Source organism: Marmota flaviventris, chromosome 5 (genome assembly GCF_047511675.1).
Source record: "Marmota flaviventris isolate mMarFla1 chromosome 5, mMarFla1.hap1, whole genome shotgun sequence".
Lineage (NCBI taxonomy): Eukaryota > Metazoa > Chordata > Mammalia > Rodentia > Sciuridae > Marmota > Marmota flaviventris.
This window is the reverse complement of record NC_092502.1, coordinates 10861004-10873058: the sequence shown is the minus strand read 5'-3', so window position 1 is coordinate 10873058 and position 12055 is coordinate 10861004. Positions and strand designations below refer to the sequence as shown.

General features: G+C 58.4%; 1 protein-coding gene across 1 annotated transcript in view; it reads left to right on the top strand.

Annotated features, from left to right (window-relative positions):
- Fgf18 (fibroblast growth factor 18) overlaps nt 1-11168 on the top strand; it is a 28244-nt gene extending 17076 nt beyond the window's left edge. The window contains exons 4-5 of the mRNA XM_071612789.1: nt 5380-5486; nt 10902-11168. Coding sequence (XP_071468890.1) covers nt 5380-5486; nt 10902-11168 — 374 coding nt within the window. The remainder of the gene's footprint in view (nt 1-5379; nt 5487-10901) is intronic.
- The last annotated feature ends 887 nt before the right edge of the window (nt 11169-12055 follow it).

Sequence of the window (12055 nt, the reverse complement as noted above, 5' to 3'; positions counted from 1 at the left end):
TGCCCACGGTCTGGCCATGTTCTCTGTGGCTCTTCTCTGGGCCCCGGCTCCTGTGTCTCTGGCTGGCTCCGTCCCTCCCTAGGTCTCTGGCTGCCTCTTGGCATCTTTCACTCCTGTCCCCACCTTTGAGGCCAGAGTGTTCAGAGGGAGGCCCAGCACCTGTCCGGCAGTCCACCTGGACATCTGAGCCCCTCCTCTCTCCTGTGTCACTGCAGGCCTGCGCTGCATCTGCCCTCAGGCTCCTGTCCCTCGGCCTGAGTCTCTGGCTCTGGGCTGCTCTGCCTGTCCCCAAGGAGCCCTGCTGTGTGTCTCCCGGCACCTTCCTGCACCCAACGTGGCTGGGCCATCCCTGGAGGTGCCTGCCCAGTGGGCTCCTTTTGGGGGAGCTGTGGCAGGGGTTCCCCATCTTGACTCCTCCTTGGGTCTGTGCAGCGCCTTCGTCCCTTCTCCAGAGGGAAGGTTCCCTGGCTGGCTGGTTGTCATCTAGTTCTGTCCTGGGTGCCTCTCAAGGTCACCCTAGGGATCCCTCCTTCCTCAAAGTCACTTGGAAGTGGAGGTGGGAGGGATGGGCCTCTGTTTCTTGCTCTGATGCCCGGGAGAAGACCCCACCTCCACTCAGTCCTCCCAGGAGAGGACGTGGGGGAGGGGGAGAGGGAGACCCAAACTTCAGGCAGCCTGCCTAGGTGTGACTCTTAGCTCCCTCACTGTGTGGCCCTGGGGACAGTCTTCCTGCCTGTGCAGTAGGGATGAGGACCAGAGTTCTAACCTCACAAGACTTTGTAAAATTTTTTTTGGTACCAGGGATTGAACTCAGGGGCACTCAACCACTGAGCCACATCCCCAGCCCTTTTTGGTATTTTATTTAGAGACAGGGTCTCACTGAGCTGCTTAGCACCTCGCTAAGTTGCTGAGGCTGGCTTTGAACTTGCGGTCCTCCTGCCTCAGCCTCCTAAGCCCCGTTGGGGGCAGGCAGGGGGGGTTTACAGGTGTGTGCCACCGTGCCCAGCCCTCACAGGACTCTTGTTGGGAGTACTGACATAGCACATGGAAGGTAGTTTGCAGAGTGCCTGCTCCTCAGAAGCTCTCCATAAATGTGAGTTACTGATACGATCTAGCCAGACAAAGCTAAAGGGGTCTTATAGGTCACCTTGTCCTGGTTCAGAGGGACAGGGTTTCTTCTTTTGGGTTTTATCTTTGCTACTGAGGCTGGGGATGAGTGAGTGGGAGCCCAGCATTCTAGCAAGTGGCCTGACACCAGGAACCTCAGCAGGAAGGAGCAGAGTGGTCAAGGGCATTGACTGAAGTCAGAGGCCAAGTCCACACCCTCCTCCTGCGTCACAGCTGAGTGCCCTTGGGCATTTTCCTTCACCTCCCTGAATCTCTGTTTTAGCTTCTGGGTTTTGCTACTGCAGATTGAGCCCAGGGACACTTTACCACTGAGCTCTATCTTCGGCCCTTTTTATTCTTAATTTTTAAAAATTTATATATATTTTTAATTGTAGATGGACACAATACCTTTATTTTGTTTATTTATTTTTATGTGGTGCCGAGGATGGAACCCAGCGCTTCACAGGTGCGAGGCAAGCACTCTACCGCTGAGCCACACCCCAGCCCCCTTTTTATTCTTAATTTTGACATAGGGTCTTGCTAAATTGCGTAGGGCTCACCAAATTGCTGAGGCTAGACTTGAACTTGAGATCCTCCTGCCTCAGCCTCCTGACTTGCTGGGATCACAGGCGTGTACCACGCGCCCAGCTCTCCTTACTTCTCAGTGTTGGTCATACCTATATGGCGAGCTGTTCATGTACCTGTTAGAACTTACTTATTGGTCATTTCCCATGAGCCAGGCCTGGAATAGGGGCTGGATGTCACAGAGATAATAAGCAGATAGATCCTTGTCCCCATCGAACTCACCTTCTTGTAAGTGGGAACAGACAATAAACAGGGTAACGAATTGTGTTAGCTTTCCGTCACTGTACCAACACACCTGAGAGAATCAACTTTAAAAGAGGAAAGGTTTATTTTGGTTCAGTTTTGGAGGTTTGGCCCATTGTCAGTCGGCTCATTGCTTTTGGGCCTTGGTGAGGCAGCATGTCCCAGCAGGAGTGCGTGGCCTGGGAGGCCCTTACCTCAGGGTCACCTGGAAGCAAAAACAGAAGCAAGAGGGGTGTAGGCTCCAATTTTCCCTCCAAGGACATACTCCCAGTGACCCCTACTTCCTCCCACAAGGCCCCACCTCTTAACAGGTTCTGCCACTTCCCAACAGTGCCATGGGCTGGGGACCGAGCCTTTCTTCCTGGGGCCTTTGGGGGGACCCTTATTCAAACTTTAACACAGGATGGTGTAGGAGGTTGAGGCAGGCTGGACTTGGGGAGGTGGTGCCAACATTACACAGCCTGGTCAAGGAAGGCCTCTCTGAGGAGGTGACATCTGAGTGGCCATCTGGAGATGAGGAGCCCCTATGGGATGCTCGGGGCAAGGCAGCCTCCAGGCAGCCGGGCCAGCAAGTGCACAGGGCCTGAGGCAGGAGCATGCTGGGTGTGTTAGAAGAGCGGCTGCTGGCTGGGGCAGGAGGAGGGCGGAAGGGCAGGGGCCAGGGATGTAGGTCCTAGTCAAGAGTTTGGATTTTATTCTAAGTGGGTTGAAGATCCCTAGGAGGTTTTTAGCAGGGAAGAGGTGTAATTAAATTGATATTTTAGAAGGATTCCTCTGGCTGATGTGTGCAGGGGAGACCAGTGGGCCAGGATGGCAGAGGGAGCCCCTGCTGAATTGCCCAAGCTGGAGAGGAGTCACCACCCCTCAGCCTGGCCTGCCGCAGGCCCCAAGAATGGAACCGAGAGAAGGCTTCAGGCTTCTGAGAGCTGCATCCTGGGGACGTGGGTGTTGGGAGGGGGTGAGGGACGCTGGGCGAACCTGGCCTGGGTGGAGTCTCTCTCCTTCTCTCTCTGAGAACGGCTGCTGCTATTACTCCCTGAGGACTTTACATAATTCTGGCCCGGGTCCCTCCTCATTATGTCATGCGCTGAGCAGAGTCTAGGTCACTCCTCTGCAGGCTGTTGGGGGTGGGCGGGAAGGACAGGCTCTGTCTCCTCTGGCACCGAGGGGGCCAGGCGCAGACCCCCTGGTGCTGCGGAGTGGGTGGAGGTGCAGTCCGGCCCGGACCAGGCCAGCTCTGCCGGCAGCTCCAGCAGAGACCAGGCGCCCGCTGGCCACCCTGGCCAAGAGCGGTGGGGGTTTCGCCGGGAGGCAGGGCTCCCCAGAGCTGGGACCTCGTCCCTGAGCTCAAGAATCTGCAGAAGAGGCGCGGGGTCTGAACCTCAGTTGCCTCCTCCAGAGACCCTCCAGCTGTGGGCATGCGCGGCGTCGGTGGGCTGGCACGGGAGGCAGAGCTTGGGCACGGTGGAGGCCCTTCTGAGGACAGAGGCCCAGAGGCGCTGGGAGGAGGCTGGCAGAGCAGAGTCTCCCTGGGACTTATCTGGGGTGTCCTGGGCCCCAGCCCCATGCACCGCTGGAACAGGAAGGGCTCCGGGCGGGGCGCTCCCTGGGCAGCAGGCGGGGCAGCAGGCGGCCCTGGGAGCGGGTCCTTGTCCACCCCGTGCACCCGTCCCGGTTTTTCCACTGTTTTTTTTTCTTTAATAGGAAAACAGCTTGGTTTTTTTCAGTTTTTAGGAAACTTAAACCCCAGTTGCTGCCGCCCCTCCCATCCTCGGAGAGCGGAGCTGTCGTGTCCTACAGTCCTCGCGGGTGGGTCCATTTTCTAGGTGCGGAGACTGAGGCCCGCGGGTCCTTGTGCATGCGCTTCCCCTCCCTGCGCTCCAGCGCCTGCACCCCGATACCTCCGCTGCCCGGTGGAACCCCCCGGGTTGTCCTGGTCCCCAAGCCCTCACCACTGCGAGGCCAGAGCGTGGTGAGGGGACGGAGGAAGCCACCCTGGGAGTGGATCTCCGGCCGGGGACAGGGCCTGGATCAGGGGCAGCGGGGTGGCCGGGCCTCCCCAGCTCAGTGGGTTCAGGTTGCTGACTCAGTGTCCCCTGGGGGCGGTGGAGAAGTCGGCCTCCCGTCCCCAGAGTGCTTGGATTCCTGTTAGATCTTTAAATTTTATGTAAATTCCTTTCCCCCCTTGGAAAGGGGGTGGTGGTGTTTAATTAGCAGCGGTGTCAAAGGCGGGCTGAATTAATTACTGGAAATCCCGAGCTCCACCTGGTTTCAATTTGCACAACAGGGTACTGGGGGCTATATTTGTGATTTTTTTTTTTTATTAAAATCATACCTAGAGTATTTTAGGGGCACTGAGGTACACATTTTGTGGCTCCAAGGATACTGTACTCAGGAATTTGGGGCTGTGATGTTTGTTATGGAGAAGCAAGTCCCTTGTCACTGGAATTAAACTTTTGTGGGTGAGGGAGGGGCAGGTGCTGGGAAGCAGAAGGTCAGGGAAGGCAGAGAGAGAGAATTACCACAGCCAAAGAAAGCAGCTGTGGGAGGGGAAGTGCTGCTGGGGGAACCAGACATGGGGGTTCGCAGCCAGAGAGCAAAGGGAGCTCAGAGAGGTTGTATGACCTACTCAAGTCACACAGCACCCTGTTGGGGAAAAGTGTGGACTGGCAGAGGGAGGGGAAGGGTCTGGACAGAGCATGTCTATTGGAGGGACAGTCACCCTTTAGTTTCTTGAGCTCCCATTCAGTCAGGGGTTTAGAGGCTCCACACTGGTTACCCAGAGGGAGGCCTTGTGGAACACGGTGGTCTAGCATGGTGTGTCCTACCCTGGAGGAGGAGGAACTGGGTCCTGATTGGGACTTCTGGCCCTTGGGAGATAGTTAGTTATCCTGTAGCTTTGGTGCCCAACAGGAGGGAAGTGGAACATCTTGAATCCCTTTCCCTGGGCATGTGCCTCCTCCCAGTGTCTTGCTGCATCGAGGGCAGAGATGTCGGGGCACCTGCAGGGGTTCCGGTGTCTGCCTGGGGGAAGAGCCTCCAACTGACTTGTGTGCGCTCGTGAGTCGGCCTGCTCCCTGCATCCAGAGACCAAGGCTTCTCAGGGGTGCCGCTGTCCGACCTGCGGCAGGGAGGGGAGTGGGGGGACTGGAGAACTGGGGTGATGGGGAGGAGGGAACATTGGTGTCTAGCCACGGGGCAGAACGGCAGCAGGAGCCCTCTGGGTCCCACATAGGAGCAGAGAGGCCGGAAGGTGGGACAGATGCCCCCAGCGTCCTTCTCTGGGCCCTGGGGGCAGGGTGCTTTCATGGGACCTGACAGAGGCCTGTCTCCTGCCTGATTTGGGGGGACAGAGGGACCAGGGATAGAGTCAGGGACCAGGTTGCTGAGCCTTTAGGACTAGACTTTAAAAAACCTGTCTTCTTCTCCTTCTGCCCTTCCAAGCCCAGCTCCTAGTGGAGACGGACACCTTCGGTAGCCAAGTGCGGATCAAGGGCAAGGAGACGGAGTTCTACCTGTGCATGAACCGCAAAGGCAAGCTCGTGGGGAAGGTGAGTGGTGGCCTGCGTTCCTGGACCTGGGGGCTGGGCCGGTGGGGTCCTGCCAGCCCCATGTGGAAGGCCGAAGGGGGTGTGCCTGCGCGGGCCCCGTTCCCACGGGCACCTCCTCCTGCCCTTCTCTGTGCTGATACCTGCAGCCAGCCAGGCGCGTCCGTGGCTGGACTCTGGTCACAGGCAGGGCCCTGGTCTCTCCTGGCGGGCGGGAGACCTGGCTTGCTCAGCCCTGAGAGAAGTCTAAGGGGCTCTGCGGCCTCCTTCCTACGTGTCCCTGACGTCTGCGAAGAGGGACGGCAGCCCAAGGGCTGTGGCTGCAGCGATCATTTTAACAATCGCCAGGGGTTTAGAGCGCCGCCCAGCAGCGGCCTCCGGAAGCCGGCCGCCTCGTCAGCGCCGGGCCTCACGGTTCTAGCATTTCAGGAAGATTTTATTACTTTGGAACTGGCAAGAGAGCCGCATGTAACAAATTAGGGCCGGGTTGGGGCGCGGGTGGGGTGGACCCAGGGCTGGGGGCGTGAGCTGCTTCTCTGTGTTCCTCCTTTCTCGCTTGCTTGCAAAGGTCACCCTCTGCTACCCCTGGGGGTTAAGTGGAAGGTGCCTCTGGGGTAGCTCTGTGAAGTCAGGTTCTGTCTCCTCTCTATAGGGACTCTCCTCACCCTCCTCCTTGGGACAAAGCCCTGGGGATTATCTTTGCTCATGGGGCCTTGTTGGGGTAAAGGGAGCTGGGCCCCTCTTGTGAAGGCAGGTTTGATTTCCTGAATCCCCAGCTCTTATCCCCGCCCCATACCCATACTGGCCAGGGAGGTGCAGGGAATTGTCACATGCTGGTACCGGCTTCCTTTAACTGAGCACCTACTTTCTTCCAGGCATTGAGCAAAAATGCTTCCAAATAATCCCAGAGATTGGTACCAGCACCATCCCTATTTCACAGGTGGGAAAGCAGAGGCTTGGCCACATCCAGGGGCACTTGTCCCAGATCCCACACTTGAACTAGGCGGGATTCAATGCCTAGTTTGGAAGGAGATTCCAGCTGCACTGCACGTACCAGGCCAAGCAGCTCAGAGAACAAAATAATAGTAACCCAGAGCGGCGGGGATGGAGGAGTGGTTTTAATTAGTGATTCACTCAGCCAGCGCGAGGCGGGCCGGCGAGGGGGTCGGGGCAGGGGCCGGGCGCGGGCGCCGGGTCCCCTGGCCTGGCCAGTCCCCTGGCCGGCTGGCTGCTTCCTGCGGCGGCGGCCCAGCCCCGCGTCAGGCACTTTGTTCTGCTGCCCGCCTGGGCCTCCTCCCAGGCCCAACCTGCTTTGAGTTTGAGGCTCGTTTTTCTCTTTTGCTCCCCAAAGAAGGGACTGGCGGCACCTCCCGTGCCCGGTGCCCACCAAGCCGCCTCGCCCGGTTGTTCCCGGCATCCTGACCCCAGGAGGGCCATCTTGGGGTCAGAGGAGAGGCTGTCCCTGGGCCATCCCGCCGCCCTCCGCCCCTGGGCTGGCCGCTGAGTCACTGCTTCCACAGGAGCCGGCTCTGATTTCCTGCCCCCTGGCCCTCTCTCCCGTCATTAATATTGGTGACGGTTCAGCTGGCGGGCTGTGGGCAGGAGGAGGCCGCCGGGCCCCCTGCCGCTCCCTCCTCTGCCCTGGGGCCCCAGCCCCAGCTCCTTTCTTCAGTGCTGACCCGGCCCAGGGTGCCCCGTCCACCTGTCCCACTCCCTGGCTGGCCAGGCCCGCCCCCTCTGGCCCCTGAGGCTGGGATCGAGCCCCTTGGGCTGCAGTCCGGGCCACGCCCTCCTGGCTGCCAGGCCCAGGTCCTGGGATTCCCCTCCTTGATGGCTGGGGTGTGTCCTTCCTTCCCTGCCACCGCCTGGTTCTGGCCCCACACCTTGCCAGAAATGGCTGCTCCGGCCGCCTCCCGGTGTGGGTTCCCAGGCTCCTCGGCTGCCCAGGCTTGTCCTGCCCACGCTTAGAGTCCAACGCCCTCCACCTCCGGCCCAGAGCACACCCCCAGGCCCCAGAGTCTGCCCTGGCCGGTGGCCTTCCTTCTGGCTCAGCCTTCAACTACCTCTAGCCATCCCTGGCCCTTGGTCAGTCTCCCCCAGAGTCCTCCCCCCACCCTTCCCTGCCCCTTTGCTCACCTGGGCTGTCACCGCCTGTCCTGGGTCTGTTTCCCCCACCAGCCTGGGAGCTCCTGAGGGTCAATTCGGGATCCACCTGCCCACGTTCAGCAGAGGGGTTCCAGGAGCAGCAGAGAAGTAGGAAAGGTTCTTGCTTTCTGAGGTCGACCCCGCCTCCAGCCAGAATGGCCTCCGTGGGAACCCAGGGTCAGACGGCTCCCCTGGCCCTGAGGCTCAGCACCCTCCTTGTGAAGCAAGGATGTGGGGCTCCATAAAGTTGATCCTTTCCCCCTCGCAGCCAGGTCACCAAGCTACTCCTTTAGCTTGGGGACCCCTGGCCTCGGATCCTGTGCAGTGGCCCAACAGGGCAGCTTCCTGACCCTGGTGCTGACCGTGGGCATCGCTGGCCAGAGCCTGCATGCAGTCACCCCCTCTGCTGCCTGTGTCAGTGGTGCCCAAGCCCTACCCTTGAGCCCCTGCGTGCTCAGGCCACTTCTCTGAAGCCACATCCACCTGTCCCAGGACGGCACTTCCTCTCACTCCAGAGTGGTTTTCAGAGTCTAGCAATACGACCATTGAGGGGTCCTCTTGGGGCAGCAAAGAGCTTCAGACCCTTTTAGGGTAGGGGGCTCCCTGTCCATCAGCATACCTCTAAGACCACTTTGGTTGTAAGTAACTGAAACTCAACTCACAATGCTTCAAGCAGAAAGAGTTTTTTGGCTTACATAGCTAAAAGAGTCTACGGGTCTGGTTTTACGTAAGGCTTGATCCAGGGACCAGATGATGTTATCAGGATTTAGTCTTCAGATCAAATAGAAGGACTCAGAATCCAGTGTGGAAAGGAGGTCGGAGGTGGGAGTCGGGGGAGGGGATCGAATTCTACTGTGTCACTGAGGTGCTGGGAGGAGCTGTTGACTTCCTCTCAATATGGACGCTCTGCTGCCTGAGCCAACTGAATCCGTGCTTCTGGGGCTGGGGCCTGCGTGTGTTTCAGTCCGAGCAGGGGATCAGCAGGCCACACCTGCTGTCAGGAGCAGAGGCGAGGGTCAGGCTCAGGTGTGGCCAGCTGCTGGTCCTTACCCACTCCTGCCTGTGCTCCTGGTGGGGCACTGGCATCACCAGAGAGAGACCTCCCAGCTGTTCCTAAGCGGCCCCCAGTGCTCTGGGGGAGCCCAGCCTGCGGCCTCTGAGCTCTGGTGCTGTGTTCTAGCGCCTTGAACAGCCGTCTGTGGGCTGATGGCGGCTCTGTGGGTTTGGGGCAGGGTTTGGTGGGCAGTGTCTGCTCTTCCCTGTCCTGTCTGCCCGTGGACTTCTCTGGAATAGACAGAGGAGAAGTGAGCAAGTCCAGCTCTGCAGGCCCCGTGACCTTGGGCAAGCCCCTTTGTCCAAGGCGAGCTCTGTTTCCTCCCTTGGGCAGAGGGTGGACCTCGACACCTGGACGTGGCCATGTCTGACCTGTGGTCAGCGACACATAGATGCTGAAGGAATGCGTAGGGAAACTAGCGGGGCCAGTAAGGGTCTCCAGCCCTCCTCTTGCTCTTCCTCCCTAATCAACGTGTCCCCCAGGAGGGACATTCTAGGATATCGCTGGGCACTGGTCAAGCATCCGGGAGGTGGAGTCTGTTTTCTTTAGATTTGTTTGTGTCACCCCCACCGTATCAGTGAGGCTCTCAGACATCTACCTGTAGATGCCATGGCCGTCCCTGGCTTGGGCTAAGGAGGAGGCGGAGACGCTAGATGGTCTGGGGCGGGGGCGCCCAGGGGGTTCAGAAGAGGAGTAGAGAGCCTCCTAGAGGAACCAGGGAGGAGGGGAGGAGGCCGGGGAGCTGAAGGGCGCTGGCGGGAGCTTCCCAGAGGAGGCGGGCACACAGCTAGCTGACCCCTGAAGGGTGAAAGTGCTCCAGGCAGGGTCCTTGGGTGGGGCAGGCAGCATGGCGAAGCCTTTGTCCCCTTTGCTCTGATTGTTTCTGAAGACCAGTTGAAGAACCTGAACTCAGGTTAGACAGGCAGCTTCCAGAATTTTCCTTGGGAGACCAGAGCCCGGGCACCACTCCCCTCGCCTGCCTTTGCATTTCCTGGCTGGCCTCCCAACGTTCCCCCACTGCTGGTCCCACTCTCACTGTCCCCTGGGTCCCAAGGGTGTCTCCAGGCCTGCGCCTGTCCACTCTGCGGTCTCCCTTTCTGCAAGTTCAGCGCGTCTGCAGGGCCCTGCCTGCCCTCCGCTCAGAGGTGAACGTTCCCGGGAGCTGCAGCCCGTTTCCCACTTCAGACAAAAGGCTGGAGCCTGCACCTCGGTCCGCACACAGCCAGACCTCTGGCTTCCAAGGTGGCCGGGCGGCCATCCGGAACGAGGAGTGGGCCCGGCCTGAATGTGGAGACGTTGGTTGGAAACTCGAGGGCTGCTGATCCAGGCCTTCCCATGTGTTTCCGCACTCGTCCCCACCGAGCCAACTGGCTGGCTCCGGGAGGTGACACGAAGCCCTGCCAACCCCACTCTCTGTCCAGGCACATCCACGAAGCCAGGCCAGTCCTGAGAAGCCCCCTGTTCTTTAATATTAACCTGAGCATGTCCCTCCTGTGGCTCAGGCTTGCTTAGAAGCAGCGTTCCTCAGTGATGGTCCCACTTGACGGTGAGGAATCTGAGGTGGGGAGAGTGCAGGTGGCCAGACACGAGTTCCCCTCTGGGTGGCACGATGGCCGCTTCTGTTTCAGCCTTATGGATTCCTCAAGTTTAAATAGGCCTCTGTTTTTCGAGGTCACTTATGCAAAGGTCTGAAGCCACCCTGTGAATGGATGACCCGGGTCAGGTGGCCACTGTGAGCCAGTCACGGAGGCCACTTGTCACACTGGCTCCTCTGAGCTCTGTCCCTCGCTCCTGTGCTCCCCTCTGTCACCTCCTCCTGTCAGAGACTCTGCAGGGCCAAACTTTGGTCAGGCTGCTGAGGCTTTTCCTGGGTCCACTGTGCAATGCAGTTCTGCCCTTGACACTTGGTCACTCTCCATATCTGACAGCTCCACCTCCCCCCAGGTGATGTCTGGTCGCACTGGCCTGCCTTCAACAGAGACCCCATTAGGTTGCTGCCACTAGAATCCCCCTGACCCCTGACATTTCCTCTTAGTCATCTCCATCCTCTGTACCCACTGTGCTCCTTAGCTGTGAACTCTGGCTTGCCTGTGCTGTGCTGGGAGTTGAGCCCTGTCTCTCTTCCTTGCTGCAAAATCCCATCGCCACAGCCTCTGGACTGTGGTCCACAAGGACCATTGGATCGTTTTTCTTTAACACTCTTCCTCTCTCTCCTGCAGCCTGATGGCACCAGCAAGGAGTGTGTGTTCATCGAGAAGGTGCTGGAGAACAACTACACGGCTCTGATGTCTGCCAAGTACTCTGGCTGGTATGTGGGCTTCACAAAGAAGGGGCGGCCTCGAAAGGGCCCCAAGACCCGGGAGAACCAGCAGGATGTGCACTTCATGAAGCGCTACCCCAAGGGGCAGGCAGAGCTGCAGAAGCCCTTCAAGTACACGACGGTGACCAAGCGGTCTCGGAGGATCCGCCCCACACACCCTGGCTAGGCCGAGGCCCGAGGCCCCCCGGACCCACTCACACTCCCCGAGAACGGCATCAGAGGAATATTTTTACACGAAAAATAAGGAAGAAGCTCTATTTTTGTACATTTGTGTTTAAAAGAAGACAAAAAAAAAAAAAAAACTGAACCAAAACTCTTGGGGGGAGGGGCGATGGGATTTTACTGTTGACTTGAAACCCCCCGGTGACAAGACTCAGGCAGAGGACTGCTGTCAGCCCACGGGTGCCTGCCCCTCTCGCTGCAGGAGTGCAGCTCTAACTTGTCCCCAGAGGACTCAACGAGGGAGCCGACACTCCGAGAAACCAAAGTTCTTTTTCCCAAAGGTTCTGAAAGCAAAGAAAGAAGGAAAAGAATAAAGAAAAAAAAAAAAAAAAGAGAGAGAGAAAGTAGGGCCCCTTCCCACAACGTCCCCATGTCCCCAGCCCAGCCCTGCCCAGACTCAACAAAAATCGCTCTCTGGTTTGCAGTCAGTTATTTATTGTCTGCTGTCCCGAGACACCGCGCAGGGGAGGCGCCCAGCGCTCCGCGCCCGACTCCGACGACAGACGGCCTCGTCCAGCCGCGGCGCCCTGCGCGTGCCCGGTGCTGGAGGACGCTGCTGTGGACCTTCTCGCTCACGTGACTAGTACACCAATGATAAGGGGATACTTTAAAACCAGCTATATTATATATATATTATATATATAAGCTATTTATTTCACCTCTCTGTATATTGCAGTTTCATGAACAAGTATTACTGCCTCAACAATTAAAAACAACCGACAAATTATTTAAAAATCCACGAGGCGAGTGGTGGCTGGGGCGGGCTGGGCGGCGCAGCTGCTCCGTGTCCTGTGGGTCTTAGTCTTTGCTCACCGGCTGGGGCCTTGGGTC